Source organism: Petaurus breviceps, unplaced genomic scaffold, assembly GCF_028583685.1.
Source record: "Petaurus breviceps papuanus isolate PSGF00001 unplaced genomic scaffold, PetGlider_PUasm1.0 90721, whole genome shotgun sequence".
Taxonomy (NCBI): domain Eukaryota; kingdom Metazoa; phylum Chordata; class Mammalia; order Diprotodontia; family Petauridae; genus Petaurus; species Petaurus breviceps.
In genome coordinates, this window is record NW_027187322.1 from 223,160 (window position 1) to 241,993 (window position 18,834).

The 18,834-nt window shown below is 57.4% G+C and overlaps 3 protein-coding genes across 5 annotated transcripts in view; all 3 read right to left on the reverse strand.

The window, feature by feature from the left end:
- The window catches only part of TUT1 (terminal uridylyl transferase 1, U6 snRNA-specific), a 10,064-nt gene extending 5,334 nt beyond the window's left edge, over positions 1–4,730 (reverse strand). Inside the window, exons 1-5 of the mRNA XM_069066133.1 lie at positions 3,708–4,730; positions 1,324–1,514; positions 897–1,212; positions 630–730; positions 1–190 (exon numbers count right to left, since the gene is read on the reverse strand). The exon at positions 1–190 is cut by the window's left edge and continues 172 nt beyond it. Coding sequence (XP_068922234.1) covers positions 1–190; positions 630–730; positions 897–1,212; positions 1,324–1,514; positions 3,708–3,789 — 880 coding nt within the window. The 5' untranslated portion in view covers positions 3,790–4,730. The remainder of the gene's footprint in view (positions 191–629; positions 731–896; positions 1,213–1,323; positions 1,515–3,707) is intronic.
- A 747-nt stretch (positions 4,731–5,477) lies between these two features.
- Positions 5,478–14,061, reverse strand: MTA2 (metastasis associated 1 family member 2). Of its 2 annotated transcripts, none has more exons than XM_069066134.1 (18): positions 13,907–14,061; positions 13,017–13,084; positions 12,325–12,418; positions 10,712–10,829; positions 10,356–10,419; positions 9,487–9,604; positions 9,245–9,347; positions 8,980–9,079; positions 8,687–8,875; positions 8,499–8,573; positions 8,323–8,381; positions 8,060–8,157; positions 7,802–7,941; positions 7,363–7,591; positions 7,151–7,240; positions 6,947–7,065; positions 6,377–6,513; positions 5,478–6,232 (listed from the first exon to the last, which is right to left on the reverse strand). In XM_069066134.1, exons 1-18 carry the CDS (start codon positions 13,932–13,934, stop codon positions 6,067–6,069), a joined length of 1,995 nt encoding a protein of 664 aa, XP_068922235.1. In that variant the 5' UTR covers positions 13,935–14,061; the 3' UTR covers positions 5,478–6,066. The 2 variants fall into 2 exon arrangements, with proteins under 2 accessions (XP_068922235.1, XP_068922236.1); XM_069066135.1 differs by lacking the exon at positions 13,907–14,061 and adding an exon at positions 13,441–13,579.
- A 670-nt stretch (positions 14,062–14,731) lies between these two features.
- EML3 (EMAP like 3) overlaps positions 14,732–18,834 on the reverse strand; it is an 11,433-nt gene continuing 7,330 nt past the window's right edge. The window contains exons 13-22 of one of the 2 annotated variants that reach the window (XM_069066136.1): positions 18,420–18,571; positions 18,194–18,319; positions 17,978–18,109; positions 17,674–17,741; positions 17,455–17,543; positions 16,659–16,756; positions 16,426–16,513; positions 15,846–15,944; positions 15,486–15,616; positions 14,732–15,166 (exon numbers count right to left, since the gene is read on the reverse strand). In XM_069066136.1, coding sequence (XP_068922237.1) covers positions 14,963–15,166; positions 15,486–15,616; positions 15,846–15,944; positions 16,426–16,513; positions 16,659–16,756; positions 17,455–17,543; positions 17,674–17,741; positions 17,978–18,109; positions 18,194–18,319; positions 18,420–18,571 — 1,187 coding nt within the window. In that variant the 3' untranslated portion in view covers positions 14,732–14,962. Of the gene's footprint in view, positions 15,167–15,485; positions 15,617–15,845; positions 15,945–16,405; positions 16,514–16,658; positions 16,757–17,454; positions 17,544–17,673; positions 17,742–17,977; positions 18,110–18,193; positions 18,320–18,419; positions 18,572–18,834 lie in introns of those variants that run through there. The other variant, XR_011164016.1, reaches the window with a different exon arrangement.

The window sequence follows — 18,834 nt, forward strand, 5'->3', positions numbered from 1 at the left end:
GGGCCTCAGAGGCCAGGGCTGAGTCAGGGGTTGGAGGGGCTAGGGAGGAGGTAGGGGTTTCAGAATCCTGGGGAGAAGCTGGGGCCTGAGAGTCTATAGGGGAAGCTGGAGTGGACACCAAGGCTTGAGGATCCAGTGGAGAAGCTAGGGCTGAGTCCAACGCAGGAGAGACCGGGGCCTTTGGGTCCCGCTGTGGGGGAGAGGCAAGTTGAACCAATGACCCCTTGGGGTTCCTTCCGTCGCCCATCCTCTGACCATATGCTATAGACCGAGCTGCTCAGCCTCAGCACAGCACGGTTGTCCCCTCCCTAATCTCCAAGACAGAATCTGCCACCCTGTAACTATTTGCTTATGCTTTCTTCTTAAGGCAAAGCAGTATCAAGAAAAGCATGCTGGTCATAAAATCAGCAGAGATCTGGGTTCAAATCCCACTGCCAACATTCACTAGTTGGGTGACCACAGGTAAGTTACTTAAGTTACTTTCTGTGCCTCAGTTTTCTCATCTGAACAGCTAGGAACACAAAAGCTATAGCCCCTAGCCCATGGGACCATTAAGGGTCCAATGAGATAGTGTTCTCTAGCCAGCTCCACCCCCCACACACCCCCTCATAGGCTCTCTGAAGTCTCACCTGTGGCCCCTCCAAATCCCCCAGATCCAGGAAGAGGTCAAGGTCACACCCATGAACATCAAAGCCATTTGTAGAGGAGCCAAAGGGACGGATGACACAGCCTGGGTGATGAGCAGAGCATCGAGATCAGGGGATGCGCAAAGGGACGCCAGCTGTACAACTGAATGGGCAGGACAGGTGCTCACAATGGAGGCACTACCTAGAAGCCTCGGGAGTGCAGGGACTGGCTGAGGAGAGTCAGATGGGAGAGGGAGGGGCACTCCTCACCAGGGAAGAACTCGGCAAAGACCTCTTGCAGCAGGGTCACAACAAGCCCCCGCAGCTGCCGCTCAGCCTCAGAAAGCTCTCGAAGGCCCACCAGCTGCACCATCTGGGCCTCCACATCTGGAGCGTCTGCCAGTGCCCGCGTGAGCTGCTGGTCATCTGGCGGCACCCCTCTGGATGACTTGGGAGCTGGGGTCTGGAATTCTTTCTGCTGCCGAGGGCGAACACGCAGCCGATGGCCACTGAGAGTGTGCTGGGGCTGGGACAAGACGGCATCCCGGGCACCTGTGTCTCCCATTTCAACAATAGCAAACACACCCTGTCAAGCCACCACAGAGAGGACTTGTCAGACGCTGTTTTCCAAGCACCGTGGCCCTCCCTGAAGCCCATCAGACTGTTCACAAGGACTCGCCCAGGCCAGACCCACTACCTTGTCCTTGTCCATGACAATGCTGGCCACAGGCCCAAAGGCCTGGAAGTACTCAGAGAGCTGGGCTACATCCACACCACGTGGAAAGCCGCTGACAAACACACTCCGCAGGCCCTGGGCCCGGCGTGCAGCTCGAAGATCTTCAAGGCGGCGATGCTTCTTGCCCGCAAGGTGGGCATCCAGGCTGGGCCCTGCAAGACACACCCATTAAGCAATGACTGTCTCTGCCCTCAAGGAGTTTTCAATCAGCACAGTGGAAAGAGCCAGAGCAAACACTTCAGGACCATGAAAATGCAACCCCCAGATTCAGCTGAGAGAAGCTCCAGGGACCGTGGAGGGCCCTCTGGTCCTTTTACAGTTGAGAAAACTGAGCCCAGACAACCTAGGTGACTTGCATGGGGTCACACAGGTAGGAAACAGGAGAGTTAGACTCCCAACTAGAGTATCCCCTGGGGAGGTCACACCTGGGCGGAACCTAAAAGGTGGAGAGAGGGTTGAGGAGTCTGGGGAGGTCAAGGGGAAAACACAATGGGAGCCAGAAGGGAGCCAGATGGGGGGCACCCTGCCATGGAGGGCAAAGGACGTCAGGCTTGGTTTTAGAGACAACAAAAACTCACAGACAGGTTTTGGGCAGAGAACAGGCTCGGGCATGATTCTAGCAAGAGGATGGGGGGGGCGTGATAGAGGATGGGGGAAGGAGGGGAGAGATGGGGGGAACCAGTCAAGAGGCCATAACAAGAGTCTGGGCAGGAGTTGATATGGGCCTGACTCGGGGCGGGGGGGGGGCAGAGAAGGGACACAGAACTGACATGACTGGGGTGGGAGGCGAGAGTCCAGGTGCAGAGGAGGACAGCAGCTCTCCAACAGAAAGGGGGAGATTGGGTGGGCTTCCCTCTGAACATGCTGGTATTCAGCAGGAGAGATCCAGGGAAAGGGTCCAGCAGGCAGTGGGAAGGGCAGGGAGGGGGCCAGAGGAGCAGCAGCACAGAAATGTACAACACTGTGTAGAGATGGACGCAGGAGAGAGTCCCCCAAAAGAGCGTGTAGAGAGGAGGGAAGAGGGGCCAGGACCCAGGGTGAGAAGCTGGAGAAAACAATCGTTCACACCAAACACCAGCACCACACAACTGTCTCAGGGGGGACTGCATTAGAGTCCAGCAAAAAGGAATCTCTCTATAATGGAGATTCTGGATACAGAGCACTTAGAAATGTCTGCAAGGAAGAGGGCAGAGAAAAGGCCACTGAGGACCTTGGAAGAGCAAGCTCATGGACCAGTGGCATGAGGTGTGGAGGGGGAGGCAAGGACGCATGCAGGAGCTGGGGAGGAAGAGGAAGACACTGAACGTCAGTTCAGGCCAAGGAAAGTTGTCTTCAGGATGGGGGAAAGCCCAGGCAGCAGGGGAGGCAGGGGGGCAGCTCAAGGGCACAGGCGGAAGGGCCAAGGGACTTTGTCAAGGAGAAGTCACAGCTCTAGAGGCCAGAGGAAAGAAACGGGATTGAGGGTAGGAATTGCCCAAGGTTTAGAACAGCCACTGGAGGGCATGCAAAGGTCCACGGCAGATCAATCAAAAGGCCTGCCCACTTGAGACAAAATCACAGGAATCTGGAGTGTGCTCAGGTGACATGATTTTTCCGTTTTTTTGAGCGGAGTTCAGGGGCTTAGAAACAGGAGCAGGGCAGGCCTGTGGGCAGGGAGCCCAGGCTGAGGATGAAGAGGACCCGGGGGCACCGTCTGCAAGGGTGGAAGACTGCGTCTTGCAATTTAAGCTTTATTTTAAGACTGCCACTGAGTAAAATGCCTGCTCTAAGTGTCGAGGCGCAAATTACAGGCGGGGTGGCTGTCTGCCGGCCAGTCCCTCGCTACCACCGCTGGGCTGCGTGACCTGTCCACCCCGTAGGGGTCGGGGGGCGCGGGGCAGCCCGCTGACTGAGGCAGCACCAGAGATGCCCCAAGGGTCGAAGCCGGTTTGCCGCTCTCAAGTGAGGGGGTACGTCCTTCCCTGAGGGACGGAGCTCAAAGCTAGACTCGGACACTTGCCGAGTGACCCTGAACAAGCCTCTTCGCCCCTGTAAAAGGAGGGGCCTCTGGCCCCTTCCCGTTTCCTAAAGACCAGCTGAGCCTCCACCTTCGCCCTGACCCCGAGACAGGGTGGCCCGGCGGCCGGAGCTCCGAACTTGGCGCCCGCTGGGTAGGAGCGATTCCGAATCCTGCCTCAGATTCAAGTAACCACCCTGGGCCCTCGGCTTCCGCGCGGGGACAAACGACCAAGGGCCGCGGGAACGGCTCCCCCCGACCCGACCCGGGTCCCCGGGCAGGAGGCCCAGGCCAGACCGCCTAGGCCCGGGGGCTCTGTGACCCCATGACCTCCAGCCCGCCCTCTTACGATTAGCCGTGTTCACGTGGCAGAGGCAGCATCTGAAGCCCCCGCGCGGTAAAGCCTCCACATCCGGCTCCGTGGCCGCCATAGTTCCCGCTTCAGAACGGGACAGGGCAGACTTCCGCCACTACCGGAAGTGGGTCACCGGGATCGCGAAACAAGAAGGCACTTCCCCCACTCTCGGGGACCTGGGGCTCCTCGGCCGCGTCTCGGGACTCCGGCTGCTAGCGCGGGCTCCTGCCCCATTCCTCCGGTTCAATCTGCATACGGTAACGCGATTGGCCAGCTCTGAGCAGCGCCTGTCGTCGATTGGCCCAGAGAGAACGTGAATATTCATGAGCAACGGCTGAGTGCCCAGGCGGGCAGCCCGGGAAGCGGGCAGCTGGGCCGGGCTCTCAAGCCGCCCGGGGCTCCCAGCCCCTCCCCTCCGGTAGCAGGAGACGACCACGGAGGTCACCGGCTAGGCCCCCAGCGCTTCCGAGGTCCCCATGGTAAGCCGCCTCCGTCCGGCAGCTTCCGGCGGATGCCCCGCCCCCAGATTCCGGTGCCGCCTCCAGCCCGAGGGGGGGGGGGGGGGAAGGGTGCTAGAGTGCCCTAGGCTGGTGCCTCCCCCATCTCGGAGCACTGGCGGGTGAGCGAAACTCCACGCAAAATGATGGCCCCACCCACGGACCCCTGAGGGTCCGTGACCCCTTGGTGGTCTTCCCTTCTCACCCCCAGTAGGAGTGACTCCCATGAGCGTGACCCTGATCCTGCAGGCCAGGTCGTGCAGCACGCCCATGCTAGACCCCGTGCCTGGCCTCGCTGGGCGGCCCCTCCTGGACCCAGCCCTGATTGGGGGTGGGCCTGGGTCCCAGTCTGGGTCCGAGGTGGTGGCTTCCAGCATGCCTGCCCCAGGGGAGCCTGGTGGATGTGGGGCACTGCAGCCAGGGGCTTCTGGAACCCCACAAGTGGAGCACCCTCAGGGGGACTCTGGCCAGGAGGGACAGCGTGCAGTTGTCACCAAAATGCAACGTCCACAGGGACGTGTTAACGTCTTGGCCTCAGTTCTTCACCTGAAAAAGGGCCTGCTTGGACCACCTGTGACAGGGAAGCAGATCCTATGCCAGCCTTCAAAGTCTGGTGTAAATGTGAGAAGTCTGGAGACCCTTAGTGAAGAACCTGGGCAAGACCCGGTGCCCTCCCCCCTTCAGTCTCCTCCCTCAAGTGATTCCTGGCAGCAGACCTTACAAGAGGAGGGCCAAATCCTCGGAGTACTTACTAGGTGCAAAGCACCAAGGACTCGGGCAGTCCCTGTCCTCCAGGAGCTTGCAGGGTGGGCAGTCGAGCTCTCTGTGGAATCTCCCAGGTGTGCAATGCCAGTGCTCCCAGACTCCCCGTCCAGCCATCCTGTGACTCTGGGCCATGTCCTCACTTACTGACCCAAGGATTCCTCTTTATTGCTTGCCCCAGCCTGCAGTGCCCTGCCTAACTAGCCTAGGCCCCGTGGCCAACCCCAGAACTCCCGAGGACAGTGGTCAGGAGAGGACCAGCCGGCTCACCCATGGTTGCTTTGGCCAGTTCCTAGGATCATCTCCTCTCAAAGCAACTCATGACAGCTGTCCCCCAAAACAGATGGTCTGTGGAGCAGACTGCATCAAGGGCTTCCCCCAAGGAAGTGACTAGGAAACCCCTCCTGGGACTGGTGGTCAGCCTTCCTGTCCATCTTCCACCCTCCATCAGACCTCCCTTCTGCCTAGGCCCCATCACACATTAGAGAGCAGCAGAGCCAGGACGGGCTGAAGAAAAACAGCTTTTTATTTTTGTCGATCTAAGAACGGATTACAGATTCCAAGGTTAAAAAACAGACAAAGGGTCTTTATTTCTGAGAGTTGGTGTACAAAAGGCAGGGATGTGGGGGAAGGAAAGGAAGCGTGAGCACAAGGAGCTGGGATTACCCGAGCTCACAGGCCTCTAACTCCAATTAAGTCTGAACGTCTGATGGGAGTAAAACTCCAAATTAGAAAAGAAAACAAGACTTGAGACATGGCAGTGCACGCCCCACCCCTGCAGGTACCAACTGGTACCCTACTTTCCCCTCCCACACTCCCCAACAAGGGGAGGAAAAATTAAAAAAATTTTAAAAAACCCTCCCCCCCCAAAAAACCTGCCCCAAGACTGAGTCATTTGTACCCCCCAAAACAGGCTATCCCGAGTGGGGCTTTTCCTTCTTCCCCAGGACCTGGAGAAGGCCAAGGAAGAGGCAGACGTGGTATCGGAAGCTACAAGCAAGCTCTCCAGTGCCCTCCCAGGACCCCAGCACACGTAAATGCCCCTGTGCAGAGGCTACCTTCCCATCTACTCTCTTCCCTTCCCCCAAGAATACTCAATCCTCCAAGACAATAGGCTCATTGGTACTGGCAGGGTGTGGGGGTAGAGGTGGAGGAATCGGGGCCCTGACAGATGGCAGTGGAGGCTTCACCTTCAAAGGTAAATTGGGCCGCCTTGCAGCCCGACGCATCTCCAGGTGAGTCAAGGCCTTCCGTAATGCCCTAGCAGGGAAAATGATGTCAGATACAGTCTCATAGTTGGTAGTAGGCCCTTCCTGGCTGCCCAGTCCCATTATTCCTGCTTACTGTCTCATCCCTCCACCCCACCCCCCAGTCTCTGCTATCAGCCACCCATGTGCCCACTACCTGGTGTCCTTTGTGGCCACAAATACCACAGGGTTGGGGGCATCAGCCGGATTTAACTTCTGCCGCTTGGCTGCTGGCTGTGTGCTTGATCGAATCCCTGAGGTGAGGGGCCTTCCATTGGCTGAAAATGGAACCACCTGGAAAAGGGGAGAAGGTGCTTTCAAAACCTCAAATCTATACAAGCCCATCCCTCCAGCTCTGCCATATTCCATATGAAGACAGCCCATTCTAGGAGCCTATCAAGGCCTTCTCCACTTCTGAACAAGCCAAAGGTAAAGAAGCATTGCGTCACAATGGGCTGGAATCTGCTTCTCTGCTGCCAGGGGGCGCAATGGTTCAAGTCTAGCTTCAGACACTAGCTTTGACCCTGACTGCCTCAGTTTCCTCGTCTGTAGAGTGGGGACGATAATGACAGCACTGACCTCCCAGTGTTGTTGTGAGGACCAAATGACTAGAATGCTATGTACTGCCAGCCTGTGCACACACGTATGGAAGGGCACACGAACCCCTCAGAGACCAAGCAGACCAAGGAAGAAAAGAGATGCCTCCCCAAAGTCACCCTTGACTCACACTCTCATAGGCACGTTTCACCACGATGCCCCCCAGGCCGCGGTTCTGGGTCATTTGGTTCCTATTGATAGGTGTCTTGGTGCCTCGTGGGGTTTTTGGTTTCAGAGGAGCCTGGGCCGCTAGTGAAGAAAGAGAAAGACCTTGCTGAAATCCTTTGTCCTGTAACCATTCCTGGCCCTTCTTTCCCATCTCCCTGGCCCATACCGAGGTCTTTGACAATGGTCGCCAAGGGCAGTCGCACCAGGGGGTGAATCTTGAGGGGCGTCTTGGCTGCCTTGGGGAGCCGGATGGAGCCTAGGGACAGGAAGAAGAGTTAGCAAGTCTGGGTGACCCCCCCCAAGCCCCAAGAGGGCTCATATGCCTTTTGGGCAAACTGCCCCTGTTCTCTCCAACAGATTTCTCCTGCCCATTCTCACACTCAGCCTTGATGGCGTTGGCATTGATGGGGGCATAGGGTCGGCGGGCAGCCCTCCTTGGCTGTAGCAGGTCCCTGCACATGCGCCGGGCAAGACGGGTCAGCTTAGTCGTCTGCAGTAGAAAGGTCTGCCTGTTCTTGGCCAGCAACTTGGCCCGGTTGGCGCTGGTTGTGTATGGAGAAAGGCTCTGGGCTTCAGGTCGAGACAAGTGACCCCGGGAGTGTGGTTCCTAGTCAAAGAAGGAAACAAAGCAGCATCAGCAGTGGGGTCATTACTGCCCTGAGCTACCCCAGCTCCACCATGCTGATCTGCTGGCACAGGAGAACAGATCCAAAGGTGCCAGGCCATTTCCTCCCCATTGTTTACTGTGGGCAGGCAGCTTTCTCAAGCTCTTGCCTGCTAGGCCCCCTCCCCCTAGCTCCAAGCCCTGGGTCCTTACGGTGGTACCCCGTGCTGCCCCCTCCAGCTGTGTTGGAGTCTTCAGCCCCCCATACTTCTTCCAGTAAATCCAACAGGAGGCACAAAGACGGCACTGCATGTTGGGGGGCCCCCAGGCATACCACTGTGCTGACTGGGTGGCTAGAGAAACAGCAACAGGTCAGCTGGTGGGGTGGCAGTCGGAAAGGACAAGGCCGGCTCCCCCAAGTGCTGAGGCAGGAGCCGAGGCAGCCCGAACCCCACAGGCCCTGACACTCACTGTGGCAGCTCTCGCAAGTCAGCCCCTTCTGGAATCCAGCACCGTTCATACCAGGCTTCGACCCCACAGAGATGATCTGGTTTGGGTTTGGCTTAGTGCTAGGGGGGCAGAAAAAGGAGAGGATGGAGGCACAGGCAGCTTTCTACCCCCTCCAGCCCAGGGATTCTCTCTGTCACTCTCCTCCCAATGCCACCCCCTCCAGATCACAGGGAAAGGAAGGAAGATGCCCTGGCTCCCCTCCATACCCACCTACTCCCACTTACTAGGTAGGGATGTAGACCTGTTTCAGTTTACTATCAGCTTCAGCAGCTTTTAATCTTTTCTGTAGGTGACACAAGAAACAGAGGAAGTAGCGTGGGGGGTGGTCCCTGGGCCTGGTTTCCCCCCACCCAACAGCAGCTCAGTGCCTTCCTCCCAAGGGCCCCATCCTGGCCCTCACCTGCTGGATGTAGCGGTCAGTGGTTTTCCACATGTAATAGAACTGGACAATGCTGGCGAGAGACTTCCAGGGGAGCTGGGGAGGTGATGTAGAGTGAGCTGGCGCCCTAGCCCGAGGACCCCTATCCCCTCGCTGCTGCCGTGACTGCTGCTTCCTAACCTAGCCCTGCTCACAGCCTCACTACTCACAAAGTCCTGACGGATATCATTGAAATCCTTGCCGTATTTCTCCAGCGCCTCCTCAAAAAGCATGGCCTCAGAGGCTGACCACTCTTCCATCTCATCCCGGCACAGCACAGGGCCACCCTGGGGCACCAATGTGGACATGGCCTTGGCCAGGTCATAACCATTCCGCTGGAGGGTGTCCATGGCATGGAACTGCAATGGGGGCAACATCCAGTGAGGCCACTGAGAGACAGCCCTGGGACGCCAGGCTCCGGCTATCCCTCTGGCCCTCCCCAACTCGGACAGCCGCGGCTCACCAGGGTGATGTCTCGGGAGGCCGCTGCCGCGCTCATGTGCAGACTGGGCTGTCGGATGGAACTGCTGCAGTCCAGGGCCCTGGCGAAGGTGCCCACAGCTCTAGGGGAGGAACAGCGGGTCACTGGGGCAGAAGGAAGCATGGAGGACATGGGGAAGGGAAGGGGGGGAAACACCACAGGGAAAATTAGGATGCCCTCGAACACTGGCTGGGGCGTGAGGCCCAGGGCCCCAGCCTGGGGCCACTGTCCCCCACCCAGCCCTCACCGGGCCACAACGAGGAACTGGTCAATCTGCCGATCAGTCAGGGGGTTGTCTGGATCCCACACTTTCATTTCCATCTTCTGCTGATTTCGATTATCAGACTCACCTGGAAAAAAAGGAATGCTAGCAATCACCACTAAAGATAAAGGGTGGAGAGCAGCAGCCTCCTCACTCAACACCCTGCTCTACCATTTCAGGATCTCTGGCTTCCTGCTCCCCTCACTGGGTCCCTCCCTCGGCCTCACCTTCGGCCAGCCGCTCTGGGATCTCTGCTTGGTATTTGCAGCCGACCCGGATCTCACCCTGGTCGGCCAGAAGCGTTTTTTGCACAGGGTCAAACACCAAGGAGTAGAAGAAGCAGTCCTGAAGCAGGATGGGAGAAGTGGCTGAAATGAGGCTCCCCCTCCCCCAGCAGCTCCCCCACATGCCAGCCTGGAGGGCGCAGAGCCCACACGCGGTTCATTCTCATCCCAAACCAGGCTCTCCTGGAGGCCACAGGATTCACAGTCAACCAGCAGGCTGGGCCAGGCTCTCAGCACCTCTCCCTTAGCCTCCTAACTCCTCTTTTTGCCTCTCCAACCTACTCCCCTCAGAGCCTTCCAGGTTATAGGAACTCTTTTCCTGTTTGGCACACGATTCCCTAGACAACCTGGTCTCAACCTGTCTTTCCAGCCCTCTGTCCTTCCCTATCAGGCATCTTCTGGCTGTTCCTCCACCTCCCGACCTCTGCACCTTGGGTACTGGGGGCTGCCCCTCCCCCACCACTCAGCAGCCCAGATTTCCTGGAGATTCAGCGCAAGGAACATTTTCTCAATCAAGTATTTCTGCAGCCTCCAATCACCATGAGCATGAATTGGCTTTAGAGCCATTCTGCACGTACCTCTCTCCCCATTAAAAGGTAAGCTCTCAGAGGGGCAGCAGGGGCTTTGTTTTTACCCTGGTAGCCCTTACACAGCTGGCACTGAGGAACACTGCCCCCCCACTGGCTAAGGGGGGGCTGGGTAGACACTCCTCTCCATGCCCCCTCCACCTCTCTCAGCCCTGTGCTGGTTCTCCCCGCCACAGTGGCACCACCCAGACCCCTCCCTCCTGCCAACACAGCCCTCTTGGTCACCTCCTTTTCCAGGTACTGGCTCAGGATATCCGTCTCATTTAAGAGCGTCACACTGCATTTCCCACTGCAAGAAGGGGAAGGAAAGGGGCAGCTAGTTGGCACAGTGAATAGAGCACCGGCCCTGGAATCAGGAGAACCTGAGTTCAAATCTGGCCTTAGACTCTTAATACTAGCCATGTGACCTTGGGCAAGCCACTTAACCCCAACTGCCCTCCAAAAAGCAAAGGAAAAGTCACCAAGTCCACAATCCCCAATCTTCATCCCCTCTGATCCCCCATCCTTGTCTCTGGGAGCAGTTAAAGAGCAGTAAATGGCGGGAGAGTAGGGCAAAGAAATGCCTATGCCCTGTCCCCTACCGTATGTGGGTAGCTGGCAACGACTCAAACTGTCGAGAAAGGAAGAGTTCCCGGTGCTTCAGCTGGTGCCTCTGCTGTTCTGAGACTCCTGGCTGCTTGGACTCCTCCTCAAATTCCCCTGGGAGAGGAAAAGAGAATGAAGGGTAGCTGGGGAGAGCAGGGCAGGAGAGGGCCAGGGAAGGCCGGGGAGGGGTGGGCCGGATTCGGCTTCCCCTCTCCCCTCCCCCCAGCTTCCTGTCTGTCTCTCACTCCCATCCTCCGTCTTGGCCCCAGTGGCACTTTCCCCCACGATGCTTCACCCCTAATGCTCTGGGTTTAAAGCTGCTAAGGAAGAGCTTCCATAGCCCTTCTCTCTCCCTCCCTTGCCAAAACCTCAGAAATTCATCCCCAGCCCCAAGATGCCAGGATCTCACAATACCCAGGCTGCCGACAGGAATAAAAGCCCTGGGGAGTTATGCCAGCCTGTGCTCCCCTCCCCACCCTGAAGTAGGACCTGCACAACCGGGTCACTTGCTCTCTGTGTGGTTCATAGTGTCTACCTTTCAGACACAACTTCCACCCCAACATCAGCACTATCCCTCTCCCACCAAACACCTCAAGCTGGCTAAGACAAGGAGCTGTAAAGGGTTAACAGGGATGGGGGCCAAGCAAAGGAGAAAGGGGTAGGGTGGCCGCATAGCAACAAGCCCAGACCCGTAGGCCATTGTTCCAAGGACCAGGGAGAAGGGGGCGAGGGTGGAGTTTGCAACTGACTCCTCCCCTTGCCTGTGCTCCGGAAACCAGGGCTAAGGCAAGGGGACCACACCCCCCAAACCCCTCCTGATTGGACAAAGCCAAGGTCAGCCCCTGCCAGATGGGGCAGTAAACCCCATGGGGCCATGAAACTTGGAGAGCCTTGTTCCCCATTAACCCTTCAGGGCTGGAACCATAGTCTAAGAAGTTGAAAATAGAAATATCAATGGAGGGGGGCAAAGAGATCAAAAAGGAAAAGGGGGAAGAATTATTACTAAGAAAATGAATTACTAAGAGATGAATTATTACTAGGAAAAGAAAGGAAAAAATAAAAAAGGGAAGTGAGGGATGGAGAGAAGGCAGTGAAGGGAAAGAGAGAAAAGAGAGATGGAGGAAGAAAAGGTAAAAAGGGGAAACCGAAAGAAAGGAAATTCAGGAAGTTCTTCCTCTTCTCAAAGCTCCACTCTGTCCAGACCAGCCATACCCTTACCACCTGCATTTAAACAAACCTCCCCCGACACTTCCCAAGGCAGGACAGATGGTATGTTTGGGGCTTCACTTCCCCTGGCACAATCTCATTCTCTGCCCATAACTCTAGTTCATCCAAAGCTTAGTCATAAGTCTCAATTTCTCCAAGCTTAGTTTCATTGTGTCTACTCCCCCCCCCCCCCAAAACCTCCCATCTCCTATTGTCCTCCCCATCTTACAACATTCTGGCTCTCCTCATCACATTCCTGACATGTGGAAACAAGCCCTAACCCCTCCATGCTTCCCCCATCCCAAAATTCATCCCCCCAGCCTTGGTCATGAGACCAGAGGAAACACCTGCAGAGGCCTGCCCAGGCCTGAGGACATGAGGGGAGGGGGAAGAAAAGACTCACTGGCATTGCTGTCAGCCAGGCTATTGAGGCTGCTAGAGATGTCTCTTCTTCGAAAAAGGCAGACAACTTTGGCCTCCACATTCCCATTTGCAGTCTAGGAAGAAAGGCCAAAGTGGTGGAAACTGGATGTTAGAGAAAGCAGATCTGCCTAAGGAAAAGGGGCCAGTAACAGGGAACAAATGTTCTAAGTACTCACTGGTTAAAAAAAAGACCTCAAGAAATGTGCCCAAGAGTTCAGAGCCTCCCAAGTGCCCTCCCACCCAAGGAGCTCAGAACTAGGCCAGGGCCAAATTAACCCAAGCAAGGACACTTCAGGATGCCTGGGACAGTAAGGAGCCCCTCTGAGAAGCACACAACTGGAAGGGCCCAAGGCCCTCCATTAAAGGCGCTCAACCAGCCTTCACTCGTAGACTCTACTAAGGAGAAACCGGTAACCTCCTGAGGCTGCCCTTTTCACTCTGGATACCAGAGCTTCTCGTTGGGAAGTCTGTCCTCACTCTAAGCCCAAAGCTACCTTTCCCTGACTTCTGCCACTGCCCCATGGAGGCCATGCTGAGGAAGCCGAGTTGCCAGCCACCCACACAAAGAACAGCCACCCCAGCGAGGCACGTGTACCCACATTAGGCATGTTAACCTTGGGCGCACACTCCCTCCTGCTTTGCACCCCCCAATCCCCCCCCCCCCACACTCACCTTATTGAGCTCCTCAATCCTTCTCACCAGGTAAGGATTGCTGGAGGAGTTCTCAAAATAGACATAATCTGCAGTGGAGAAGAACAAAACCCGAGTGAGGAAGCTGCTTAGGGATGAGGGAGAAGGGCTGCCGAGGAAGAAGAGTCAGGGCTGGGCTGCAGCCTGCAGGAAAGGCCCATCAACGGACTGGAGATACAAAGCAGAACGGGGACAGAGCCTGCTCTCGGCCTCCTCCTCTTACAAAGGAACTGTCCCAAGCGATGGCACCTTCCCCAGGGGGAAGCTGACGCGGGCTCTGGGCAGTGCAGGGCCGGCCTCCTGGGCAAGGGCAGGGGGCAGGGGCTGCGGCTCTGACACTGGCAAGACCAGACCCCGCGGGAAGGGCCCCCCCCACCTGCACGGGGGGCCAAGGGAGGACACTCGCCTGGGCAGCACCATCCCAACAGGGGATCCCCGGGCCAGCCCTGCCCCAGGGGAGTCCCTATCACGACAGAGATGGGGGGGGGGGCTGTCAGGATCTGGCGGGGCTCTCTAGGAGCACTAGTGGCACTGGAAGAGGCTAGGCTGGGAGGAGCGATCGAGGGTCCCTAACGCCCCGGGTCCTCACTCCGGCTCCCTTCTTGCCCAGGCCTTAGCGGTCAAGTTCATCCACTGAAGTCTCGATGCACCCCCAGCCCGGACCCCCCATAGGGTGGGAAGGGTTGCAGCGCATGCGCCCTCCCCTACCGGGACCCTCGGCAAGGCTCCCCGTGCGCGCATGCGCCCTCTCGAGCCGCGCCCCCCCCCCCTCCCCCCCCCCCCCCCCCCCATCCTACCCCCCCCCCCCCCCCCCGACCCGGTCCCGGGGAGCTCGTTCCGGTTCCGGCGGGGTCGGAGCGCGCGGTACTCACCCCCCACCCGGTACATGTTGGCCGCCATGGCCGCCCGACGGGGCCCGCGGGCGCCCGGCTTGGCCTCAGGGAGGCCCCGGTACTGCTCGGCCCTGTTCGGCGCCCCGGCCCCGCCGCCGCCTCAGCCCCGGCTCATCCCGCGCCGCCGCCGCCTCCCGCTCAGGACGCGCTGAGGTCGGCGCCGGGCCCGTTCGGCTGCGTCCGGCCCCCCCCCCCCCCCCGGCCCCGTGTCCCGGGTCCCGCGGTTCGGTTCGTCCCGACGGATCCCTGCCTCAGCGCCGAGCCCTTCCGGAACCCTTCCGGCTGCGCCCGAAGGACGGGCGCCCGCGCTTCGGCCACTTCCGGAGGCGCTTCGGCTCTTTCCGGCCCGCGGCCTCCGGCGCTCGGGCATTTCCGCCTCCTCGGCCGGGAGGGGCGGGCCCGGGAGGGGCGGGGCCTGGGAGGAGGGGCGGGACCGGGACTTTAACCCTTCCCGCGCCTCAGGCGTGCAGCCCCAGGCACGTGGCCGCAGGAGGCAGTGTCCGGACAGGCATTTGCATACCCTTTGCTTCCCGTTTGCATGGACCCCGCCTGTCCTTTCTCTTCCTTGTTTGGTCTGTCCCCAGCCCAAGCACACTTCACTGCCCCCTCCCATACTCTAGGATCCTGGGAGCGGGAATCGCCCTTAGGGAGGGAGCCCCGAGTCCAACCCCACTCCTGGCACGGAGGAGACTGAGGCAGCCCAGAGGATGTCCTCTAGCTTCAGATGCAGGGCTCCCTCCACCCCCCGCCGCGCCCCCCCCCCCCAGCCTTTCACCCGCACAAGGACACGCGGGACGCTGCAAGGGGACTTAGCATCTGCTTTATTGACCCTGCACCGCTGCGGGGGCTGCTCGGCTCAGCCTGCGCGTCTGTACAGTGTTGGGGGGCCCAGCGCCCCTCCCTGGCCTGGAAAAGGAACTTCCGGAATGTAGCGAAGTTGGAAGAGAAGGCTCCTGGTCTTTGGGAGGGGTGGGGGCGGCGGGAGGTAGGGGGAAGCACCCTCTAGGCCCACGCACTCCAGTCCCAGTGGAGTTATTAGGCATCCAGCGAGGAGGCGGGGGAGAGGGAAGGGGTGCGGGAGGGTGTGAGGGGGGCCGGTCCGAGGCCCCCACCACCCAGCATGCGCCACTGGAAAATGCTTGCATCCTTGCCTCCCAGTGAGATGAGGTGAGAATCGTCATGAGTGAACCGGACACTGGTGACGTGGCTGCCATGGCCTCCGTACTTTCGGCTGGGAGCCTGGGGTGGTGGAGGGGGGCAGGGAGGACATCTCAGAATGGGAAGAAATAGGTGTAGTCGGCCCCGTTATGTAAGACTTTGAGCTTAGATGCCACCATTTAACAAACTAGGCAACTGAGTTTCAGAGGAAGGACTTGCCCAAGGTCTCCTTAACTCTTAAGTCCAAATGCTCTTTGGATAGCTGGAATGCTGTCTCCCTTGGAGGCTCCACCCACTCTTGCAGCTCTGGGCTGACTCCCGTCTGGCACCCCCTTCCCCTCCCCCATCCCCTCTTGTGCCCGCTTCCCCTCCAGCCCTTCCCCTGGCTTCTGGGCCTCACCTTGGCCCGGGCACACGGGTACAGAAACAGGTGCACTTTACAGAAGTCATCCGCTACGGCGACCACGCGCTCATTGTGAGAGCGACACAAAGAGTTGATGTCCGTCCCGTCCGATCCATCGGGCCACACGCCTACCAAGCCAAGCCCTCCTCATTCCTGTTTCCGCCTCCTTCCAAGCCACCCACAGGCCCAGCATTTCTATTGCTCCCGGACATTCCCAGGACCCACAAGGGCGGCTTTCTCGGGCAGCCCAGCCGATGCTGCTGCCCTTCCCCTCCACCCAAAGGCAGTCTTTCCCAATGTTGTAGCATTGCCCTCGTCACAATATTCCCAGCTACCTTCACCAGGTTTGGTGCTTACCATACACGTGGAAACCCAAGACACAGGTATAGGTGGCCCATTCTCGATCCCGACTCTCATACCGGTTTCTCAGCAGCTTGCAACCCCCTGCCACGTCCCCTGGGAGGAGGGGAAGAAGGGAAGCCCCACTTAGGTCAATCCCTTTCCATCAGCTCAGCTGAGTGAAGAAAATTCGGAGAACTAAGAGAGTTTGGGCTCCAGGATCTCCTGGCAAATCCCTCGTCTCAAAGTCACTCCTCTCACCCAACACCCTTGGACAATTTTTCTATAAAGGTCTTTGTTTAGCACATTTTCCAGGGATTAGGTTCATGAGAGCATAGAATTTAGAGCCTGAAGGAGTTTTAGAAAATAGAAATAATGTCACAGCAGGAAGGAGCTTTAGAGCACAATATAAAAGCACTCAGAGGGACCTTAAAAGCTAGAATGTCAGAGCTGGAACAGACCCAAATCTCATCTTATAGATAAAAAATGAAAAGCTGAAAACTGCCCCCCGATCCCACAGCCCCCCCATCCTAGCTCTGAGCCATAGTGAGAGAGAAAACTTGATCCCTGTGACCCACCCCTGTGAACCCCTCCTCACAGTAGAGGATCTCGTAGTCCCCAGAATTGGACATGATGAAATTGCCATCCTTGGACCAGTCTAGGTGGGTGATGAAGCTGGAGTGCCCCTGGGGGAAGGGGGGGAGTCAAAATTGGAACCTTCATTTCCCACCCCAGTCCCAGGCCATTCCCTAGGAGAGTCTGGGAAGAGCTGGCCTGCCCCTACCCCCACCACCACCCCCCCATCCCACTCTGCTCAGTGGGCACACTCACCATACATCGGCCAAACCGGCTGCACTTGGCCCCATCGCTGGACGCACTGTAGATATAGATCATGTTGTCGTGGGAGCCAATGGCCAGGTACATCCCATCTGAAGGAGTCAGTCAGGGGGTCAACAAGCATTTCCTAAGGGCTTACTATGGGCCAAGATGTGTGCTAAAAGCAGGGGGTAAAACGAAAAACAAAACAAACAAACAAAAAAAAAAACCCCAAACAGTCCCTGCTCTGGAGCTTACCACTGAATACAGGAAACAAGGGGCCAGCAATTACCCATGTCAAAAATAGATAGAGAAATCAGGACCCTGGTGAGCAGTCCTGCTGGATGCTGGAAGCTCTTCCCAAGCACATGGTTTTGAAGTTTTTTTGCTTACTGCCTTTGTTTTTCTGCTGGACTTCCAGAGGAACAATTCTATTTCTCAGTGAATCTCTTGTTTTATTTCTAATCCCCATGGATATTTCCGAATTACTGAGTTTCATGCTCATTTTACATTTATTCCTTCATTACTAATTTCATTTCTTCTTTTACCTCATTCAGTGTGTCAATCCCAATTGATACGTTTTGTAATAATTTCAGGTTTGTTTTTGGTGTTATGATGAGTGTTCATTGTTTATTTACTTCCCCCTTTTTTGCCTACTTTGGTTTCTTTAAATATTTTAAAAGAATAGGTATAGAATAATTGGAAGGTTATGATGGAGGAAAGGAAGCAGAGTGGGGAGAGGAGGGAAGAAGGCAGGTCAGAGAGAGAGAGAAGCCTCTGCATGGGGGCAGGGGGTGGGAGAGGCTCTCACCTGGACTATACCTGACAACTGAGAGCTGCTCATTACCATCAGTGAAATCGGACACAATCTCTCGAGTCTCCGTGTCCAGAACCAGCCACCTGGGGTCAGAGGAGGCCATGGGGCCACATGGCCACCCCCAACATTTCCTTCCCTCCCTCCTCCCCTTTCCAGCCCCAGATCCTCGTTTCCACCCGCTCTCACCTCCCAGTGTACCCCACCCGCTCTCACCTCCCAGTGTTGAGTCCCACAGCCACGACCTTCCCACTGGGGTGGAAATCAGCACAGAGACCTGTCTCCTGGAGGGGAGGGTGGTCAGAGTTGGGAGGCTGGGGTTGGGATTGGAGAAGATACTTTTCTAATGGGGGAAACCCACCAGATCATCCCGTCAACGAATTCAAAGCCCACCTCCTCTCAGCGATTCTCAAAGGGGAGGAGTGGTCAGCCCTGGGAGAGATAGCTGAATTCCCCAAAGATTATGGGGGAGGTGAGGGAAAAGGGTCTCAGGAGATAAAGTTGTTCATGGCAACAGTACCTTGAGGTCAAGGCTCCAGGCCAGGGCATGACACTCCCCGTCCCACAGACAGAGCTGCCGGTCATGGCCACAGGTAAGGAAGCGGTTCAGGGAGGGGTGTGTGCAGAGGCCCCAGAGTTCATCAGTGTGACCCTAGGAGATCCGGGGGCTACATGAAGTTATCAGAACTCCTTGCCGCCCAGCCCCACACTCCTCTGGTCCCACACAAAGCCTAACCTGGATCACAGGGGAAAAACCCTGAGTCAGGTCTCCCCTCAGCAGCGCGTTCTTTGTGGTGCCCACCAGCAGTTCTGAGCCCAGCCCTTCGGCAATGGCTCGGACAGCTCCAAACTGTTCTGGGATCTGGAGGTGGGGACAACTGTGTCTCAGGAGGAAAAAAAGAACCTCCAACTTTCCTCCTGCTCCCCAGCTCCATCTACCCTTCCCCCACCTCCAGCCTTACCTCAGCCTCCTGAAGGGCAGTGAGCCCGGGGCCCCACTGAACCAGCCGGCGATCCCGCCCACCCCCGCTCAGCACAGTCCCATCCCTCAGCAGACACAACGCGAAGATGGAGCCCTCGTGGGCTCGGGTCTGAGCCACAATTCCAAAGGTCTCTGTATGGAGGAGGGAGGGCCAGAGTTGGTGGGATCCAGGTTACTGGGAAAGTCATGGTAGATCCAGTGCAGGGGGAAAGGAGAATGAATTGAGGGCCAAGCCAAGGTATTATGAATCCTTTAAAGCCTAGAATGTCAGAGCTGGTAAAGATCTTAGAACACTGACTGGGTGAGACCTTAGAACCCAGAATATCAGAGCTGGAAGGGGCCTTAGAACCCAGAATGTCAGAGCTGGAAGGGGCCTTAGAACCCAGAATGTCAGA